At 43.8% G+C, this 23,546-nt stretch overlaps 1 protein-coding gene across 4 annotated transcripts in view; it reads right to left on the reverse strand.

Moving 5' to 3' along the window:
• POPDC3 (popeye domain cAMP effector 3) overlaps nucleotides 1-13,634 on the reverse strand; it is a 68,137-nt gene extending 54,503 nt beyond the window's left edge. For 3 of the 4 annotated variants that reach the window (XM_088460508.1, XM_088460509.1, XM_088460506.1), the window contains exon 1: nucleotides 13,421-13,634. In XM_088460508.1, the coding sequence (XP_088316634.1) occupies nucleotides 13,421-13,507 (87 nt within the window). In that variant the 5' untranslated portion in view covers nucleotides 13,508-13,634. Of the gene's footprint in view, nucleotides 1-12,297; nucleotides 12,375-13,420 lie in introns of all 4 variants that reach the window. The other variant, XM_088460507.1, reaches the window with a different exon arrangement.
• Nucleotides 13,635-23,546: the final 9,912 nt, after the last annotated feature.

Consider the following 23,546-nt stretch of genomic DNA (forward strand, 5'->3'; position numbering starts at 1 on the left):
GTTTGTATACATAGGGCAGGGCTGACAGCGTTGAATTCCCGGTACATTTGGGCAGCACAGATGGTGTAATGGTAGCATTACTACCTCACAGCACTGAGGTCGTTGGTTCAATACCCACTACGGACCTAACTGTGTGGAGTTTGTATATTCTCCCTGTGCTTGCGTGGGTTTCCTCCGGGTACTCCGGTTTCCTCCCACACTCCAAAAATATACTGGTAGGTTAGTTGGCTCCTAACAAAAATTACCCCTAGTGTGTGTATGTGTGCACATGTGATAGGGAATATAGATTGTAAGCTCCACTGGGGCAGGGACTGATGTGAATGGCCGAATATTCTCTGTAAAAGCGCTGCGGAATATGTGTGCGCTATATAAATAACTGGTAATAATAATAATAATTTGTGGAGCATAAACTTTTGCACCAGGGCCGTAGCTAGGGTAGTGCGACCAGTGCCATGGCACAGGGCACTGCAGGGCAGGGGGCGCTGTGTGGGCCTGTCAATGTTCCGGTTTCTTATCATTCTCACTTGTAGCTTCCTATTATTTAATTCCCAGCATCTCCTGGCTGCCCCAGGACTACCCCTATCTCTTCCTTGGCCCTTTCCCATGCAGCCATGGCCCTATTTCCCAATTTAAAAAATAAGGGGGGGGGGCGCAAATGCTCTCTCTAGCACAGGGCACCAAAAAGTCTAGTTACGGCTCTGTTTTGCGCATGCTATGAAACCAATCCTATGCAGCTACAGGTGATACAGATTTGTGTGTAAGTGGAATACATTTCCCATTGCTACTGAAGAGCGTATATGGGCTGTAACAGGGAATTCTCATGCAACAATGTTCAGACATGGCGTGTCTTACACCCATAACTTATGGAATTGCCACCCCAAACCTATAGCCCAGGGGAGGCCAAAACATTGATTTTGATCGGCCAGTCGACAGCAGACACTCGACCAGTTATTCTAAGTGGATGTCCAGCAGCAGCCAATAAGAATCAGGCTGCTTCTTATTGATTAGATGCTCCAAAGCCACTGCTGGTTGAAGTCACGACTGTCATGTCTCAGTCGGCTGTCACATGTGACAGCAATAGCCAATAGGAATCAGGCTGATTCTTATTGGCTGAGGCTGTCACATGTAACAGCTTCCATTGTACTGGTGCGCCAGAGGTGGATTAAAGGGAGGCACGGGGCCCCCCTCTCTCAGAAGGCCCCATGGCCAGACCCAGGAACTGCCACATCAAATCCTGAGCAGCTATTCAGGCAAGTGTAAATAATTTAGTGTGAGGCACACTGATGAACAGGAGGTGGCATTGGAGGGGAAAACTAGTGGACAGGGGGGCATATACAGGTCTGACATGTGAGTGATAGGTTGATGTGCAGTGGTGATGTGAATAAAGAGGTGGTGTGGATTATCTGGGGATATTAAGTACATTATTAAGCTACATAACACCCTTTAATAATGTTTAAATATATGTTTTGTTAGTTTACAATTCATTGGCACAGAGCCCTAAGAAGCATACCTCCCAACCATCCCGATTTTGCAGGGATGAAATATAAATATATATATATATATATATATATATATATATATATACACACACACACACAAACCATACTTACCAACTTTTGTAATCTGCTCCCCAGGAGATGCCCCCAGAGAGCAGACAGCTGGCCACTTTGGGGGGCGGTGCTGGGTTCCTTTGTCATTAGGCCTCGGCCACAAATTGCAGGAGTGCGAGTAGGGGGTGGGGCTAAATTTTGTGGTTATGCACAGTTTAGCCCCGCCCCCTCCATACAGAGGCTCGATGCATAGCATTTATGACGCAATTTACGGTAATTATCTCCCCATCCTGCCCACTTCACTAGGAAGTGGGCAGGATGTAGGCGATCCAGATACTCTTCCGGGGGTACAGTGGGCTACCCGGAAATACGGGAGCTTTCCGCAACTTCTGGGAGAGTAAGTACGTATGATATATACACACACAAACGCACACTCATCTTTGAGACGGAGAGAGAACCAAAAGTCAAAAATACAAATAAAATTGGACAGGTGTTTTTCCAGCACAAATCTCAAGTTGCATGATGTGTAAAAAGCATCTTATTTAGAGAAACCCATATTTACATCTCTTGAGACATTACCATCATGATTTCCTATGTTTAGGTTGATTCCTTACATTTATGCAGGGCCAGATTAACAATGGGACGGTTGGTGCTACAGCTCCAAGACTCCACATAAAAATAGACTTATCAACATGACACTATGAGGGTAACCAGCTGCCTAGCTGACCACATGGACGGCCATAAATCATAAGTACTAATTTGTATTTATAGTTTTCTCACAAAATTATGCAATTTTTCTACTTGTATGTATCTAGGGAGACATTGGAGCTGATCGTGTATTGTGTACACACGCACGTGGCTCAGGCCACGCCCACACAGCACTGGTCACAGATCCTGCCAAAGTCCAGTTAATATAATCAACTATCTTGTTAGGTTGTCTATTGTTCATGTATGGTGTATGGGTATCAACTGTAGTATTAATTCTACCTGGCTGTATTTATGTATGGGGTAATATTATGTGATTTTACTGTATAAAACATACTTACCTAGTCTCCCGATTTGGCCAGGAGCCTCCCGAAAATTGGGTGGCACACCAACCCCCCTGGAAAAGTAGGTAAATCTCCAGGCTGACCCCTGGGACCCCCCGTGCATCCCAAACAAACCCCCGACAGACACAGCTGCCCTTTTCCAACCATCCCCCTACACCATCTCCAAACGCTGAAATCTTGTCACTCAGTTTGTGACGGATTCCTCCGTGTGTCCGCAATCACAATGTGATCGCTGTGCACGCGCAATGTGGCTTGTATGTATACATTGTAGCGAAAAAGCGGATTTTGCGTCCACATGGGTAACTTTCCCTTGTAAATGTATATGTAATGTTATTTGTGTAAAGGAAATGACAAACCTTTGAAGATGGACAGAAAGGTTTAACCAGAGGTTATAGGAAGTCCCTGCTAGCCATAATTATGTCAACTTGTATATAGCCCATAAGAAGAATGTCCAGGAAAATTACCTGACAGCTGGCCAGATCCTTGATAGTCAGACTGTAAGAGGTCTGTGTTCTGTGTATGGTCAGAGATCAAAGACGGGGGCTGGTTATAACCCCACAGGGGGTCAGGCTTACAGGCCAATGAGAGACAGATTGACCAGCAAGGTGTCGAATCTCTCGCCTAACCTATGAGCTTCAAACAAGCTAGGGAGTTAGCAGTGACCTAACCCCTGCTCTGGTGACTAAGAAACCCTGTGTTACAGTCAGGTTCCATAGGGGTATGTTTAATTACTTAATCTGTAAACCCACTTCTCAAACTTCAGAAAGGGCTGAAAGATAATTAATAACCCCTGCCTAGATGATAGAGAAACCCTGTATTCCAGCTAGAGGGACAATACTCTCTGGACTGAGAAGGGTTAAAACACCCCAGGGGGGGGGGTGGTGAGGGGGGGAAGGAGCTGGACAGACATGGATAAAATACAGGCTCACTGGTAAGAGGGGGTGATTCTCTGCTTGAGGCTGTCAACAAGGCAGAGGGCACCTGAACTCATTGGGGAGGCCTCACCTCAAAGTTGTTCTATCCATCGCGATCTGAATGGTTTGTTTTCTCCCATTTTATTATTTTCTTTGATTTACTAGAAATTGTGATTAACTGTGTTTGTGACTTTTTGTAATATTCTTATAGCCTTTGTAATTTTTGTACATAAGCTTTGAAGATATTTCTTGAATTAAACTAAACTAATATTAGTTCTTGGAATCTGTGTTTTTATGACCAACACGCCTCATGTTTGGCATGTTACCTATGTTTAAATATTGATAAATTGTGTGTACAGGTAAGAGCAGAAGCTTGCCTTACGCTTTAGCGTTAAATTGGTCTTCTGCTGGTGGCAGTTACCGGAGTTAATAACCACAAGCGCTGAATTAACTTGTATAAGTCACGGGCGGCAATTCTCATATTGGCGTATCTGGAGAGATTGGCCGGAGGTCTGTGACAGTGATGGCAAACAACCGCTCATTCTTCATCCGTAATTGCCATTGTGTTCACTGAGGAATCAGGCCCTATATCTGTTATCATAGATCTGTTGTCAGCCATAGACCTCAGTTATGCAGTATGTTTGCCTTGCATCAGTTCACGCTGTAATTGTATTCTGTTATGTTTGTACTACAGTTTTACCATTAAATTTAATTTCTCCTATCACTACAGTGAACATACCATTCTTTAGATATTCACATCTAGACTAGATTATATTGAAAAGTAGGAATAGTTATGCTGTCTGTCTAATTATATAAACCAAAGCGAAGCATAGACGCATATAGTGAGGACAGAACAACCATTATATTATACACTACCCCAGTGATCAGCAACATAGCACCTATTACCGCTAGTTATTTAGACACCTAAAAGTTTTTTTAACTAGTCAACTCTGCAAGCAAAACAGTGCAAGACGTTTAAAACGTTAACAGTTTGTCTTCAATTAACCTCTCTCCTAGCATATACTGTATGTATTTTGTGGTGATTCATTGTATTCTTGTATAATTATGATGCAATTCTAGAACTTAGAATATAAACTATTCATTTTCTCTAAGTTTATCTTTGATATTTATGGTCTTTATCTACAATATAATTAAATGACTGGTGCATTATGAATTATTTTCAAATATTTTATAGGAATGATCATGGAAAAGAAATTATTGCAATCTTTTATTAAAAAATAAATCAATTTTATGATTTTACTTTTATTCCATTTTGCACAATATTCCTTGACAGTTTAAGCTTAGCACGCATAGGGGTTATGTAATAGGTTCCGAGAGAAAGGAACTGGCATGATTTTGGGGAGTTTGCCACTAAATTTAAAGTGCTTTATAACCAATTGCTTTAAATTTAACAGCAACCTATCCTTAATCTCAGAACCTATTATATAACCCCCATGGTCTGAATGATTTTGGAAACTGCAGACAGTTGATAGGTTCCAGTGGGATAGACTGTTCCTTTAGATGATTGAAGGACCTGCCAATGAGTTGGAAAGTCACTATGCAATATACGGCTGCCTATAAGAGGCAGGTATCTCTGTGCGATATACGGCTGCCGATTGTAGGCAGGGTAGCTCTGTGACATGTACGGCTGCCGATTGTAGGCAGGGTAGCTCTGTGTCATGCACGGCTGCCGATAGTAGGCAGGGTAGCTCTGTGATATATACGGCTGCCGACTGTAGGCAGGGTAGCTCTGTGATATATACGGCTGCCGATTGTAGGCAAGGTAGCTCTGCGATATTTACAGCTGCCGATTGTAGGCAGGGTATCTACATCCAATATACAGCTGCCAAAAAGTATTTGTGCATACTCTGCACATATTAAAAACATTGTATAAATTATATAAAGATAAAATTTGACAATTAACAAGCAATATATACACTGACTAAGTATTAGGTTTTAAAATTCAAGACCAACTGTTAACATTATCCCATACCTTTTTTTTAATTCAATATTCCTTTATTAATTTTCCCATATCAAAAAAGTAAAAATACAATTAACTCAGACAACATATACAATACATATACATTACACATCACAAAAAAAAAAAAAACAAATCAAAGAAAAATATATATATAATTTGTATATTTAAATAATATTTTCTCTCCTCTCCCTTACCCCCGCATCCCCTGCCTAAACCAAACTACTAAATGGACACATTAAATGAATCTAACTTTAAGAAATTTGTAAAGTATTTCGAATTGAGGGCCTGATTCAGAGCCGCTTGTAAGCGGCTGCTCGTTCGCTCCGAGCGATGTTCGCACATCTGCTCATGCATATGGGTCGTAATGCGCATGCGCCAACCAGTCAGTGTGGTCGGAAATCGTGTGTTCGCAAAATAGCGAGTGCCTGCTAATTTGAGTGACAGGATGAGGCGTTTGTGGGTGGTAACAGGGGAAGGTGCTTGAAAACGGGGAGTGGAGATCCGAACGTAGGCGTGCCAAACGGTCAAAACGGGCGTTTTAAGGGTGTGCATAACTAATTATAATTAACAAAGCAGCGTCATCGGCCACGTCACTTGGTTGTCTCTTAGCCTGAACTGTTCGCATGATTGCGGTAGGAAAATCCAACCACAAGCACTGAGAGCAGTTCAGACGCCTTTCGATGTACTCGATTAATCTAATAAATAGCGGAGATGACGTATGATGCGAACGGCCAGGGGGCGTCTTTACAAAACAGCGAGCGCATATTTCGTTCGTTCGCTCAGACATAGAGGCGTCAACAGACCGCAAAGAGCGAGCGCTCTATTAAAATATCCAGCCCCTTTTTCTGAACGAGCGAGCGCAAATAGCGTCCGGCTCTGAATCAGGCCCTGAGCCACTTATACCAAACTTTATCAAACTTGGATTCCACTTGTCTGATCAAATAGTTAATACTACCTTGGCCCATGAGAAGTATTCCTAACAATATCCATTGTTTAACCACTGGACCTTCCTGGGCCATCCAATTACGGGCTATACATTGGCAGCATAAATTCACAATATATTGTTTAGTGTATCTATCCAGCCTATTTTCATCAGCTATGCACAGTAGACGCACATTTGCTAAAAAAAAAAAAAAACAGCCCTCGGAACCCCAGTATCTGATCTAGCCCCTAATACTTGAGTCCAGAATTGTAGAACCTGTAAACAATACCATACCCAATTTAAGAAAGTACAGTCATCGGCCCCACATTTAGGGAACTTAGAGTGTGTCCTACTGCCATATTTATGTAATCATATTGGAGTAATATATATCCTATGCAATATAAATAGTTGTATTTGTTGAAAATTAATGGAAACCATAGATACCTGTGGGCATTTCAATGCCATTTTCCACTCATCCTCGCATAGGGCCCCCAAATCATTCTCCCATTTAATTCCAAGATCCAATACCTCCTCTGAATGATAAGCATCCAGCAGAAAATTATAAAAAAGAATATAATGCCTACTGACTCACGCAGATCTTTATTCAAATTTTATTGAGGAGTCAATTATATCTGGGGGAGCTCCCAAAAACTAAGCAGACAATGCATGCCTTAACTAAAGAAATCGAAAAAAAATAAGCAGTAGGAATGCCAAACTCTCGTAACTAGGAGAATGCTTTAAATCCCCTTGAGGAGTATAGTTGACCCAGTGAAACCACTCACTCCAAACCTTACGGATCTGAATTCCCTATAATTCGTGCAACATATTAGAGTGCCAAAGACGTGTATCCGGATCTAATTATCCCATACTTTTAATGTTAATTTTCAACTTTCATGAGAATATTTTTTAACAGACCACTGAATTTGTAGTAAATGAAAACAGGATAAGAACACTACAGTAACATGTAAAATCATAATTCAATTCAGACCTCTACTGAATTTGATACATTAAGTGCACAACAGAGGCTACAGATCCACAGTACAGTCTTCCAAATCCCACTTTAGTAGCAATATTAGATATTGCTCTATCATCACATCACCACTGTGCAAAATATGTAGGGATCACTCTGCAAACACCACAAATCCAAGAACACATGCTATTCTACCTTGAAAATCATTGAAATCGCTCGTCCCAAAATATTTTTTTTACATCTGGGTTTAATGCACATAACCGGCATTCAGAAAGGAACATCACAATATAACCAGCACCTTCCTTTAGAAGAATATTTTGCAGTCCTGCAGATGAAGCCATTTTGACATGCCAAATTATACAGTTATCGGTTTTAAAGTTTGCAATAGGATAATGGCATTTTAAAGTGCAATTTATGCAGGTCCACTTTTTTTATTTAAACTTTTCAGATTTATTAATGACCCTTTCTGGCTGCAAACCTGGGGCTAAAGTCAAAAAGTTACATTTCAAGTATTGTGTTCACTTATTTTCACTGTACAATCATATTTAAAACATCTGAGAATATCAGATATTAATAGCAAAAACAATCCAACTTGCAATATCCAGTGAAAAGCAGTATAAATTATTGTAAGCTCAATTCCAGTGATATGTAATGTTTAATATATATATATATATATATTACACACACACACAGTATACGTACGTACGTATGTATGTGTGTGTGTGTGTGTGTGTGGGTTGATCAGATATGCAAAACCAAACAGAGCAGCAGATAAAGCAGCCTTCAGCAGATTACACAGGGTTACCCAAAAAACTCAAAGGTGAGTGAGAAATAGTACATATAATGGTAATAGGCCCTAGCGCTACAGTGGATGAGGAATACATTTTGACAATAGGATAGTGCCAGGACATATTATACTAGCTGATATACCCCATTTCACCCGTGTAGACCTTAGATATTTACCGTTTCCATCTCTCCAGTAACACATTAATTCTTCACCTCTTTAATAACGCATCACTGCTATAGTAAGACATTACTCTCCCTCATCTGTGTACTAACACATTCCACTCCCTCACCTCTGTAGTAACACATTATCAACACAAAATGTTGAATTTGCCCAATCCACCAACGAATCACTGAGCATTGATAGCCATCAATTCATGGATCAGATTGCAGATCGGCCCACTGGGAAATTGGGGCCATAGATGTATGACCCGCATTAGAAGTTATGCTTTTATGGTTACTTTACCCTAAGTTAAGGTGGGTACACACTACAGCAATATATCTGCAGAACGAGTGATCTGCAGATATATCTGCAGATGATGGTCATTCATACACACTGAACGACCATCATCTGCATGGACAATTTATATCGAAAGCATACCAGCACCAGTGTTCAAAGATCTTGTAACTTTAATTATCCAATAATAACGGGTTCTATATCCTTATATCATATATTGCATACTCTTGGACTTATTTGTCACAATAGTGTAGATATGGATATATGGTGCTACTCTAATGCTTTAAGTCTGTGACCAAATGATATCAAAGAAGAGAAAAGGAAAGAATCTAATAGAGTGCACTCTGAACCAACAAATATTAAACTTATACTTTTATTATTATCTGTTTAAAATAATACGGTAACAAAATATTGGTGAAATATTATAACATAGAAGTGTAAAGATCAAGAAACAGTGTATTAAAATGATTATTAAACTATGACAGCTGCTGTCTCAATTTTATGGTCCTGTTCACCTTCTATCATATACGTGCTATGTTGCTTATTTTATTCATATGAATATGAGTAACCAATATTTTGTTAACATATTATTTTAAACAGATAATAATAAAAGTATAAGTTTAATATTTATTGGTTCAGAGTGCACTCTGTCTGCAGGCATATCTGTTCATCGGCTGTGCAGCACAGCCAATGCGATATGTCTGTGAACGATGTCGTTCACAGACATATCGTCTGTACACACTGGCCAACGGGGGCACGATATATTGGCCAGTGTGTATCCAGCATTAAACAGGTAAAGGCAAACATAAAAACACTGATTAAACTGAAGGAAAAATAAAAGAAAAACAAGCAAGGGGATATAATAAATTGGGAATCTATAGTTTCAGGATAATTGTAGGCCAATTCTCTTCCTGCATAAAGACCACTCCATCCTCCTTTATGTGGCAGTCTTCAAAAAAGCTTCATGCCTGTGCGCCCCATCTCCTTCTCCCCATCACACTACCTGAAAATATTGTTGTTCTTAGCAATAATTGAACAGTGATGTATAGTGTAAGGTTCTACATCATATGCTGTATGTCATTGTGCTATAACATATATCTGAGTTATGCTTCATGGAGTAATGTGTTTTATCTGCGCAGTACACATCACTTGACTGTCATGTCATGTTTATTTTCTGCAAAATACATTTATATGTACAGAAATGTAAAATACAAAAGGAGGTTACAGCTACAGTCTTAGACTTTGCTAACTTGATCAGTATTTTGATGAATATCTCTGTAAATATGGGTAGTACTGTACTCCTATATGCCGTGAGCAAACAAAATCCCATGACACAGGATATATCTTAATCTACTATGGAAACATTGCTGCTAAGAAGGCGGAAATATATATCCACTCCAATGGTCAATTATATAACAGAATGACCCACCTGGCACAGGTCATTGCTTAGATATATTCACTTGTGTATAGATTGTACAGCTCATATCTTGCCGTTATTTACTTTGGTTTCCCTTGGAAATTAATTCTACTTAATCAAAGCTTGGTATACAGATAGTCTTCAAAGTCACATTATTTTTTGGAAACAAGGGAGTTTCAAACACCCAGCATTAATGGCTTTCTGCTTAGGGTGTTTGTAACCCAAATTTCCCCCAAATTCATACAATTTCCTATATAAACCAATGTACACCATGAGGGGATAGAGTAAAGACTCTCTAATAATAGTCTAATGCCAGCCATACACTGTGCGATATTGAAACGTCACGATGTGTTGAACAATTTCCCTTGATATTTTGCATATGATGTGTTCAAAAGGTGTACGATTGATCATTATGATCATATGATACTGATGCTAATGTGTATCACATTTTACACAATAGATCGCAATCATACGGTTTTGCCATAAGATCTACGATCCGGCTATACGACGGCGGGGACGCACATCAGCATCGTAAACATACAGAATCAACACACGATGTGCACGATTGATCGTTACGATTGATCAAAATCGTCCACATCGTGCAAAAAATTGCACCGTGTATGGGCCGCTTAAGGGGTCAATTCAATTACCTGAAAGCCCCCTCACGGTGTAAGTGCGGCTAAATGCCACACTTACATTACCTTCGGACTCAAGGGGGGATTTTAGTTTTCAGCCCCTTAGGGCTGTGTACAATAATCCACAAGTCTGAGGTGAGGACGGGTTAGTTGTGGTGCCGTTGGCAGGGTGGAAATGCTGTTTCAATGGCAACTCTCCCCCCTTGTGGCTAATTGAATTGACCCCAATATATAATCTAATAATAAAATACAAAGTTAATTTATATAGATCTCCTTCAATGACCATGCTTTTTAAAATGCACATAACTGTTTCTATACTATACAATGTGTATATTTTGAGCAAAAAGAGCTGTTATTACATTAGAGGTAAAATCCGTGTAGTATAGCTCATATGTTTGTTCGATGAATTAAAAGTTTCTTGAAAAGTCCTAAATACATTAACAGCTTCTATTCACTTTGTATGGTGACTAAGGGGCCCATGTACTAATTATCGTGGAACTGGCGTGATTATTAAGGTTTTATATCACAGGGGATATTTTCTTTTTAAATTAAAATATTCCCGCTATGTACAAAGGGAAACTCGCAGGGACATCGCTTGCGGTAACCGTTGTCCTTGTAAGTAATATCCCCAGGATTTAGTAGAAGTCTTTCACATTGTGAAAGAATTCTCCTGTGAATTTTGACATTGCACATGAGCACAGTGTCAGCCACCGGATCTAGAATCGGTATGAGACACCGCTGGACGGGATGCGGGTGGTCAGAAGACAGACAGCAGCATCCCGATCTTCAAGATCCCAACAGAGGCCTGTAAGTACCCTAGCCCTCCCCCCCCTAACTCTCCTTCTGTGGTGCCTAACCCCCCCCCCCTTCCTGCACCCTAAACCTAACCCCCCGGGTGGTGCCTAACCCTTCCCTAACCCACCCCAGGGGGTCCCTATACCTAACCCCCCCATCCCTGGGTGAATGCTAGTATACTTACCTTTGGGATGCCAACGTCGGTATCTTGATCCCTTCGGGATTGCGGCATCGGTTTCCTAACGGGCGTCGGAATTTTGGCGTCGGTATACTGACGTCCGGCATCCTGTCCGCAGGCATCTTAACCGCATCCCACCGAAGCTGGCCCCCCCTGTTAATTTCATAGTGCCACCTAGTGGTGCTATGCAAGTGTTTATAAGGTGCAGCCATCTGAGATGGGGGGGTGTGGTTTGTTTTTACCTGTAATTGCACAACATGGCTATTTGGAACTAGCATGCATTGTTTGTCATTAATGGATGCTTTTGAAACAACTCCTCAATAGGATTAAAGCAGTTTACACCACCTGAGGCCAAACTCTGAAAAGCTTTGCTTTTTGGAGTTTAGTACATAGGGGTCAGATAGTAGTCCCAATTGATAATAATGGTGACTGCGATCTGAAGTGCTAATTAGCACTTTGCCTGAGATTTCTATGAAATCTAATGCATTGTGCCATTAGTACTTAGGTACGGAACATAACATTATGCAGAAACTGCTGTTTCTACATAATTTTATGCAAAAAACAACTTGATACATAGGCCCCTAATAACACATAGAATTCTTACTGCAGTGTGTTTATTACAATCTTTCTTGGTGATACTACTCACTGGGCTTCTTAGGAACAGCAAATCCCTAAGGCAGACGACATGTCAGAAAATGTAGTGGTTTCCTGCTTGCTCTGCAGCTGGTTTAAATCAAAAGGTGTTACAGTACAGTACAGTACATGAATTGCACATTTCAGTTACTTTTTCCTAGCAAGATGCAATTATGTCTGGTGTTCATGTGTGATTTTTCAGCCAGCAAAGGAATGATCACCTCCACTTTTACATATACTATATCAATTTACATGGTACAACTAGTGTGATAAGATACTGCCTCACATATTATTTGTAAAGAAAGAGCATTTATACAGTTTGTAGTATTGGGAAATACTACCTACAAATATATAAGTAATACCACATAATGTGCACTGACTCTTGTGCACAGTGTATGGATAAAAGAGCTATGCCTATTGATCATTTACATAAGATCACAGTTATGAAATACAAAAAAACTGTACATTGTATATGAGTAAACTACATTGTATGAGTAAACTGTACACCGTATATGAGTAAACTGTACATTGTGTATCAGTAAAACTAAATTACTTCACTGTTACAATGAAATCAATTGTAACCACAAGTCTGCTAGATGCAGACATCTGACTGCAATAGGTGTAATAACAGACCACTGTATCAGCTTGAAATAAATAACAATTGCAGCTCTCTAAACTGTATCTCTTTCAGATACACAAATGTCCAAACACATGCATAGTAATTATATGATGCACAATACATGCATGCAGTATAGGCAGTCATTGCTCCAGAGAGTCAGATCCGTGTACTGTATGTCATACAGCGAGTCACCCGGGACTAGGGGATTACTTGAAGTAACAATCCTGGAATATACTCTAGGGACACCCTGACAGTATATCTGTCACTCCCCATACACAGCATGAATCTGATCCGCACTATTCATTTCCTGCCGCTGCTATTACACCTGTCTGAGGGAAAGGAACCGCATGCATATGATCTGATATAGCTCCCCGCAGCCAGGCTGTCTCTCTTGTCAGGGTCATAGTAACCGTGCAGCGCTGAGCAGGCAGATAGCCGGCAGTGACTGTGGGGTGACTCTGCTGCTGCTAAGTTTAGTTTGAGCGGTGCCCCAGCTCACCCTCTCCCGTCTCCTTACCTGGCTGTGCAGAGCGGGCGTCCGTGGAAAGTTTCCCCGAGAGGAGCTGCTGAGCGGCCGGCGGGGAGATGTTACTAAAATGGGCATCCAGAGGTGAGGCTGCTGCACTCAGCCCTGAGCCGCGCACACTCCCCTTCCCAACAGCGCCCGCCCGCAGTAGACTCTGACTACTGGAGACTGACACACGGCGGCGGGGGGAGGAGGAGGGGAGACAGACAGGGACAGCGGCAGGCAGGGAGGGGGAACACGTTCAAAACTGAGGAGAAGATTTATTAGTAAAGAATAGGATAAAAATAAGAATTATCACGTTATAGGAAAGAAACAAAAATGTAGATAATCCATTAGTTAGCTAAAAGTGACCGAAAAGAATGGTCTTAAAAATATACATTAATTGATTTTAGCATATTATTGACATAAATGATATATAGATACATATTAAGGTACAGTAGAATTGTAGTATGTAATCTATAGTATGCGTGTGCACATTATTTAATTTATTTGATTTAGTAATTTAATAAATATAATGTAGTTGTCACAGTCGGCTTAGTAGGGATCCGGATCTTAGATAGGTGGGGAGATGTACTAAACTCTCATTGGAGCGAGAAACTACCAACCAATCAGCTCCTAACTGTCATTTTTCAAGCACAGCCTGTAACTTGACAGGAGCTGAGTGGCTTGTAGTTTATCACTCTCCAATGTATCACTTTCCAGAGCTTAGTACAGTTAGAAAGACAGTCAATATTAAACACCAGAAGGTGGACAGAGTTAAACGGTCAATATACAAATGGTTGACGCAAAAAAAGGTTGACATATGGTTTTTCATGATTTTTAGGGTGAGGATTAGGCTATAGAAGGGGGTGATTAGGGTATTGCACTAGGGGGTGGGTTAGGCTTTGGGGGAGGGTTATGGTGGGTACACACTGCACAGATATATTTGCAGATGATGGTTGTTTATACAAACTGAACGACCATCATCTGCTTCTGGCCGCAGGTCCCCGCTAGCCGGGGAGCGTGTCCCTCTCCCCCCTCCCTTTGGCCTCAGCTGCATGTGTACGTACACACTGCCCTATGGACAGATATATCTGCCATTGGCTGTGGAGCACAGCCGATGCGATATGTCTGTGAACAATGTCGTTCACAGACATATCGCTGGTACACACTGGCTGGCGGGCACCAGATATATTGGCCAATTACTTGATCGACCAATATATCTGTCAGTGTGTACCCAGCTTTAGGGTTAAAATAACAAAACAACCTTTTAACCCTGTTGACTTTTCGTCCCTGTCGACCTATTGCCTATCTACCTTCTGGTGTCTATGGGACGAATTCAATTAGGCACGATAAAAGGAAAACTTATTGGCGGAGAAGTTTTTGCACCATTCACCAGTTTTGGTGCAATATTTTCATGTCTTTTCGCAATGCGCGCTTCCATTTTTCGCCCTATCCAATTACAAAACATGCAAAAACGCATATGTGCGATAATTGCCCATGGTGAAACTAGCTAAAAGTACAGGAACGGGGTGGAACTGAGGGCCTGATTCAGAGCCGTTCGCTATTTGCGGTCGTTCGTTCAAAAACAAGGGGTGGCTATTCAAATGATCCGTTCGCAAATTGCAGTCTGTTCACACCTCTAAGTCTGAACGAGCGAGCAAAACATACGCTCGTTTATTTGTTAAAAACGCCCCCTGGCCGCTCGCACCATACGTCATGTCCGCTATTTATTAGATTAATCGAGTACATCGACCAGCGTATGAACTGCTCACTATTCTTGTGGTTGGTTTTTGCTACCACAATCTTGCGAGCAGTTCTGGCTATAAAATAACCCAGTGACGTGGTCAATGACGCTGCTGTATTAATTATGCACACCCATAAAACGCCCGTTTTGACCTTTAAGCACGCCTGCGTTCTGATCTCCACTCCCCGTTTTCAAGCACCTTCCCCTGTTACCACCCACATACGCCTCATTCTGTCACTCAAAATAGCAGGTATTCGCTATATTGCGAGCACATGAATTTCGGCCACACTGACTGGTTCGCGCATGCGTATAACGATCCGTACGCATGTGCAGATGTGCGAACATCGCTCGGAACGAGCGTACTGCCGCTAGCGAGTGGCTCTGAATGAGGGCCTGAGTTCCGTCACCTCTAATGGTAGGTGGAACTAGTTCCCCCTCTGCCATGTCCCTGAATAGAAGTCCTACAGACAGAGTACCACTTTCTGCTGGCGGCCGCTTCCCCATCCTTGGTTTCCGGCTACATGTTCCTCCTCCTCCTCCTCCTCCTCCACGGCCTGCCCCTCCCTGTCACTCACTTTGTGGCCCTGTGTCCCAGCGAGCACAGCGTATGTGATGTCATGCCTTCACTACTGCTGCATAGTGCACGAAGGTAAGCTGCTGCTAGAGGGACATGGGAGGGATAAGCTGCTGGTGGGAGAGGAGACACAGGGGCAGGGAGCTGCTGCTAGAGGGACCAGGGGGTATAAGCTGCTGGTGGGAGAGGAGACACAGGGGCAGGGAGCTGCTGCTAGAGGGACATGGGAGGGATAAGCTGCTGGCGGGAGAGGAGACACAGGGGCAGGGAGCTGCTGCTAGAGGGACATGGGAGGGATAAGCTGCTGGCGGGAGAGGAGATACAGGGGCAGGGAGCTACTGCTACAGGGACATGGGAGGGATAAGCTGCTGGTGGGAGAGGAGACACAGGGGCAGGGACCTGCTGCTAGAGGGACATGGGAGGGATAAGCTGCTGGTGGGAGAGGAGACACAGGGGCAGGGAGCTGCTGCTAGAGGGACATGGGAGGGATAAGCTGCTGGTGGGAGAGGAGACACAGGGGCAGGGACCTGCTGCTAGAGGGACATGGGAGGGATAAGCTGCTGGCGGGAGAGGAGACACAGGGGCAGGGAGCTGCTGCTACAGGGACATGGGAGGGATAAGCTGCTGGTGGGAGAGGAGACACAGGGGCAGGGACCTGCTGCTAGAGGGACCAGGGGGTATAAGATGCTGGTGGGAGAGGAGAAACAGGGGCAGGGAGCTGCTGCTAGAGGCATATGGGAGGGATAAGCTGCTGGTGGGAGAGGAGACACAGGGGCAGGGAGCTGCTGCTACAGGGACATGGGAGGGATAAGCTGCTGGCGGGAGAGGAGACACAGGGACAGGGACCTGCTGCTACAGGGACATGGGAGGGATAAGCTGCTGGCGGGAGAGGAGACACAGGGGCAGGGAGCTGCTGCTACAGGGACATGGGAGGGATAAGCTGCTGGCGGGAGAGGAGACACAGGGGCAGGGACCTGCTGCTAGAGGGACATGGGAGGGATAAGCTGCTGGCGGGAGAGGAGACACAGGGGCAAGGACCTGCTGCTACAGGGATATGGGGGGATAAGCTGCTGGCGGGAGAGAAGACACAGGGGCAGGGACCTGCTGCTACAGGGACATGGGTGGGATAAGCTGCTGGCGGGAGAGGAAACACAGGGGCAGGGACCTGCTGCTACAGGGACATGGGAGGGATAAGCTGCTGGTGGGAGGGGAGACACAGGGGCAGGGACCTGCTGCTACAGGGACATGGGAGGGATAAGCTGCTGGTGGGAAAGGAGACACAGGGCAGGGAGCTGCTGCTACAGGGACATGGGAGGGATAAGCTGCTGGTGGGAGAGGAGACACAGGGGCAGGGATCTGCTGCTAGAGGGACATGGGAGGGATAAGCTGCTGGCGGGAGAGGAGACACAGGGGCAGGGAGCTGCTGCTACAGGGACATGGGAGGGATAAGCTGCTGGTGGGAGAGGAGACAGGGGCAGGGAGCTGCTGCTAGAGGGACATGGGAGGGATAAGCTGCTGGTGGGAGAGGAGACACAGGGGCAGGGAGCTGCTGGTGAGGGACACAGGGGCAGGGAACTGATCGTGAGGGACACGGGCAGAGTGCTGATGGTGAGGGGCACGGGCAGGGAGCTGATGGTGAGGGACACGGGGGCAGGGAGCTGATGGTGAGGGACACAGGGGCAGGGAGCTGATGAAAGGACACAAGGGGGTAAGCTGGAGAGACACGGGTGTGTTGGAGTGAAGACACGGGAACGGGGTGAGATGCTGGGGGGGCTAATGCTTGTGAAGCACAGGAAGATGGTGCTGAAGAGACAAGGGGATAGAGAACTTTTTTTTTCTTTTTTAACGACCTAACATTGTAGACTCAGCTGTTGGCAGGAGTGCTAAAAAAGCCTCTAAAATGTATTTCACACTGTCATAGCCCCCAAAGCTTCTGGGGACCTAGGCAGCCCCCAGCCATTCACTTTAAAGTCTCCTATACACAATAGTGTGCGTGTAAAGATCAGTCTTAACTTTGCTCTGGTCTCTCTGAGTATCTCCGCCTAATGGGTGTGGGGGGCGGGGGGGGGGGATCTAGGTGAGTTCCACCACCTCTCTAGGAACACTTTATCGCAAATATTCTCAATTAAAATTTTTATGGCGAGTTAGGTAGACTTTCATGAAAATATACGGGCGGATCTTTTTTCATCCCTCCCATGAATCTCTGTGTTGCTCCTCCTCTCCCAGCTCAGATAGCATATCTTGGTGGCACCAGAAGATGTAAACGATTTTTCTACCCAATTTAACATGATCCCTTGATATCTGTCATTTATTATTTGCCATAAGGGGGTGAGGTTGATTATTTGGTTCCCCCCTTTTACCTAGCGCTACCCACTAACTGAGTCAAAACATGTGTCGGGCAAAAAACGGTCACAGCTTTATTTATGTACATACAATACCAATCAGGGCCAGTGCTAGGGTGTGTTTCGCCCCCTACAAACTATAAATTTGCGCCTCCTTCTCATTTTTCTATAAAGGTAGAGCATGTGCAAAAAGGAGTGTGGTCTCACAAGAAAGGGGCGTGGACTCACAATAGTATCACTAATTCAAATTATGCCATACAGTAGCACAATTTTATTTACATTACACCACACAGTGCCCCTAATTCACATTACACTACATGATAGTGTCCCTTATTCACGTTACGACACACAGTAGTGGCCCTTGTGCAATGTCCATACTAGTAGTGCCCCTTATACACAATGCCCACAGTAGTAGTGCCCCTCATACACATAAGTGCCCACAGTAGTAGTACCCTTTATACAATGCCCACAGTAGTGACCCTTACACATAATGTTCATAAGTAGTGCCCTTACACAATGCCCACAGCAGTAGTGCCCCTCATGCAATGCCCACTATAGTAGTGCCCCTAATGCAGTGGCCACTGTAGTAGTGTCCCTTATGCAATGCCCACACTAGTAGTGCCCCTTATACAATGCACACACTAGTATTGCCCCTTACACATAATAACATACAGACACAACACTTTACTTACCTGAAGCCCCACTCCTGTGCCCGCTGCCATCCTACAGCTCCTCACATCATGATGCCTCTCCCTGCAACCATTGTGGAAGCCGGACGGCGGAGCTCAGGAGTGTGCTCCAGCTTCCGGCTGCAGGGAGTCATCGCTAACAAAATCTCAGCAAATTGAGAAGGCAGCGGCAGCACCTCTACAGCCTGGTGCCTCCCTGCAGCGCAAGGTCGGCTGAGGGCATCGAACCAGCCCTAATACCAATACAAAACACCAGAGATCGCAGGGCAAGGAAAGAATTGGTGGGCAAGACCCTTTTTATCCTATCTATATCCTTATGTATGTATCTGAGTTGGTCCAGAGATTTTAGCTTACCCAGGTCGTTGCCACCTAGGTGCAACACATCCACATCTGGAGCCTAACCTTTTACCTTTTCTGCCCAAAGCAAAGCTTTCCTTGCATGGCCCCACAAGATACCTCTGCTACCAAAGCAGGAAACTGACCCTGCCTTCTGCAGCAAACCCAAGTGGAGCTCATATGGCCTAGTGGACATGGCTAGATCCTGAGTATTGAGGCTATGTGGCAAATAGCCTAAGGCAGAAAATTCCACAGGAGAAGCTACTTGGTGCTTCAGATTGCAGTCTCAATTACTCTCAATAGGAACTATAGTTTGACCCTAAGCTCCAAGCTCCAAAAACGTAACCCTTTTTAGGTAGGTCCTGAAGGAGTCTGCCATCATCAGATGGCAGGAGCTACTTTCTAGCTATGGAGGCATTCTCAGAGAAGATGGATCTTGTTATTCCCCTCCTGCAGCCTTAATTTTTGGGAGCTGACACGGTGCACATGTCATGTCAGTAACTGTGGTGGTGTCTCTCAAAAACCGAGGGTCAACTTGTTCCTTTTGGCAAGATGTCTTGGGCAGTCCCTGTTGTCCCAACAGTTCTCCTACAGAATCTTTTAATATATAGTTGGATGCAGGCTGTGATACAACTCTGCTATGAATCATTACACTGCCATGATTATTGCTACATAGACCTCCAAGTTCTTCTGAATGTTCCTCGCTGCCATGAGACTTTGTTTACCCAGATCGGTACCTCCTGGTGTAATACTAACACTCCAGACTGCCCTGTTATTCCTTCTGCCTCTGGCAGTACACTTTTAACGTCTGACCATGTCCTGCCCTTTCACAAAACAGAAGACCGGTTCTACCTCCAGCAAAATACCTGGCTGATTTCCGTAATACTAACTGCAATGACCACCTTTTTACACGCTCAAGCTTCTAACCCCAACCGTTTCTGTCATTTAAATCTCTTTTCGCCTCTCTCACTTCAAACCTGCTCCCTAGTTCACAGACCAGCTAAAATGGACACAGTTCTATACATCATTACAAAAGATAACAGCGCAAGAAAGGAAGCGGCAGGAAATTCCTAAACTTTGTGTTACCACAAGGGGGCATGCTTTGCCTTACCTTGTAGGGACTCAACTACACCGCTGATCCATAGTTGAGCATGTTGGGTGTGCTCTACTCAACCTTGTAGGCACTCACTACACCCTCGATCCATAGTTGACCATGCACATGCAGGGGGAGGGTGTTCATCTGAACCTTGTAGGTATGCAACTATGCCCCAATCTATTTTTACCACATGGGGCATCCTCGAACCAGCCTTGTAGGCATGCAACTGTGCCCTCCTGGCACCAGCTAGCATGTGCACACCCTGTCATATGGCATGCAGCCCTTAGGGCACAACCATCACAAGATGCACTCTGAACTCCCCCCACTTACCATGTCTTTCCCACCACTTTTACCTCGACACACGAGGTCCCCAGGAACCATATAATAGTATAATTCTCCATGCCAGCAACCTGCTCAGTCTCCTCGTTCAGCTTATTGAGCCCACTTCAGTCCAGAATCTGTTTTCAACATTGCAAAGAGACTGCACTGAATGAAGGTTATCTGTGATTTGATCACTGCTACCTCCAGCGCCATTACCCACAAGTCCTATGCAGATCTGCAAGGCAGGTAGGACCACAAATCTCTGAGACTGTTTGTGTGAAGCTCTAGCAACCAAGCTGCAAGTCAGGAGGCCAGTGCCCATACCGTATGGGACAGGGTGGACTAAAAGAGACTTTGTGTAAGCCAGGGCAGGAGGCCCTGTCTATACCTGTGAATGGGAAGACTATAAGAGACTGTTGTGTTTGCTGACTTGCTGCCCAAGAAGTGAGGTAGTGCCCTGCATGGGGGCTAGGATGTTTATTGTTTTGTTCCTGTATTCTGACAGTAAAGCTCCATTTTGTTTGTTTAAACCACAAAGCTGCATGTGGACCCTTAATGTGCACCTAGACACTGTACCAATGACCCCTCTACCGAGGTAAATTACCCCAGTATATCACACATGATGGGGAAATACAGGCATAGGAGATCTATGCAAAAATAATGGATTCACAACATAATGGAAACCACAAGACAAGACTCACCTGCATGAAACCCAAGGAGGGGATGAGAGATGAAGGCCTGTAATGAAGTGTTGGTTTAAACAGAAAATGGTCTGCATACTGTATATGAAGTGCAATAAAGGTGAATCAAAATTTGGTAGAAAGCAAGTGTGCAAAATCACAAGTGTTGAATGAGCACTTTTACCTTTGGAGAGGAAGAAAAATTGTTTGCAAAGAAAAGGCATATGAAATTGATGCAACAGGGAAACTGTTAATAGTGGGAAAAGCAGAAAAGGAAAATAAATCGGACAATGGAGATGTCCTCTTTAAATGTCCCTGTGTGCAAAAGGGACTGATGTATTAAAGTTGGGAAACTCCCCAAAGGAACTTGTTGCAGAAGAAGAAATGCCTTGCTGTGGTTTTCAGCTCCCCTCTATAGCTGACGGTGTGCAGTCACCCCGAAGGGTTACAGTTCTGCTAGAACTGTAAAGTCTAAAGTTGGTGATATGGAACTGACAAATACAAATGGTGATCATTTGTCCCATGAGACAAAGGTACATGGCACACAGAAGTCTACAAATATATTTATGGCTTCCCAGGATGATACTCTAATAGTGCTGTGTGATCAAAGTGATATGAGTGTAGTCAGTTCATATACTTTTGCAGTGGAAAGCAAAACCTTACAGAAAGTTAATATTGACAGTCTGGTGAAGAGCAGTACTCCTGTACATGAATCAGTGCATTTATGCAACCAGGATGGAACTTGCAATGCAGCTTAATATGTTTACGAGTAAGCGAATTTGTCTTGCACTACAATGCATGAAGCAAGTAAACCAGCTAAACGGAATCTAATTATTAAAGACCTTTGTGGAGGGTGAATCTAAATCTGTGCTAATGGAACATGTTGAAGTTGTTCACCATATTTTCAGTGCCCAACAAGCGGATGCCCAAGAAGATCCATGAGATAGGAAAATTATTAAAGTGACTGATAGCCATCAAACCCATGAGATGAAATTTGTGGGTCAATAGAATAAACATTTCAGTATGTTACATAGACATGAGAGTCCAGAATCTGAGACTGACCAATACATCCTTTGATTACATGAAGCCAAGGTCTGGGGATTATAATGCTAGTGGCTCTTTGAAAGAGAATGAGTTACTAGTGAAGCATAGCAGAAGTTGGTGAATTGGTGTGCCTGTAAGAGGTTTAAACAAGAGAAACCTTAATTCTGTTAAGAAAAAAACAATAAAAAGCCATTCTTTGTCTGAATCAGAAGCGTCTTAGGAAAGGTCTGCTTCTGACAACAGAAGTGTACAGGATGAAGGTCCTGGCCTCCTGCCATCTGATGTGAGGAAAACTCATGACATTCTTAAAGTCAGCCAAAAAGAGATGAAAGTGGCTATAGAGAAAGTCAGGATAGTTGTTCAAAGAAAAGTATTGATATGGCTAAAGAGGCATAAAAGGCTTTATTTGAAATGTGTTAAAGTGGAGTAAATTGTTGCAAAAGTTTAAAGTATTGTCGCACAACTGCTGGACAATTTACAGAAGCATATAAAGGGCCTGATTCAGAGCCGGACGCAATTAGCGCTCGCTCGTCCAGAAAATAGGGGTGGCTATTCAAATGAACCGTTCGTTGTTTGCGGTCTGTTCACGCCTCTAGGTCTGAACGAGCGTACAAAACTTGCGGTCGTTTTTTGGGAAACTACGCCCCCTGGCCGCTCGCATCCTACGTCATGTCCGCTATTTATTAGATTAATCGAGTACATCGACCAGCGTATGAACTGCTCGCTATTCTTGTGGTTGGTTTTTGCTACCACAATTTTGCGAGCAGTTCTGGCTATAAAATAACCCAGTGACGTGGTCAATGACGCTGCTGTTTTAAATATGCACACCCATAAAACGCCCGTTTTGACCTTTAAGCACGCCTGCGATCGGATCTCCACTCCCCGTTTTCAAGCACCTTCCCCTGTTACCACCCACATACGCCTCTTTCTGTCACTCAAATTAGCAGGCATTCGCTATTTTGCGAGCACATGAATTTCGGCCGCACTGACTGGTTCGCGCATGCGTATAACGATCCGTACGCATGCGCAGTTGGGCAAACATCGCTCAGAGCGAACGAGCTGCCGCTTACGAGTAGCTCTGAATCAGGCCCAAAGTTTCATAAGGTCAGAAAAAAAAGAGACACAGGAACTTGGATGATGAGACCACCGGATAACAAAAGAGTATGTAATATTCTTAAAGTGGTGAAAGGCCCTGATAATAAAAATGAAGAGGGACTTCACCATAAAACTGCCTTGTCCAAAATCGCTCAACCCAGGTGTTGTGAGCTGGAGAGGAGGATGTGTTGCAATATGATGATAGATGGTGATA

The sequence above is a fragment of the Taudactylus pleione genome, unplaced genomic scaffold (assembly GCF_031769625.1).
Source record: "Taudactylus pleione unplaced genomic scaffold, aTauple2 ptg000046l, whole genome shotgun sequence".
NCBI classification, from domain to species: Eukaryota; Metazoa; Chordata; class Amphibia; order Anura; family Myobatrachidae; genus Taudactylus; species Taudactylus pleione.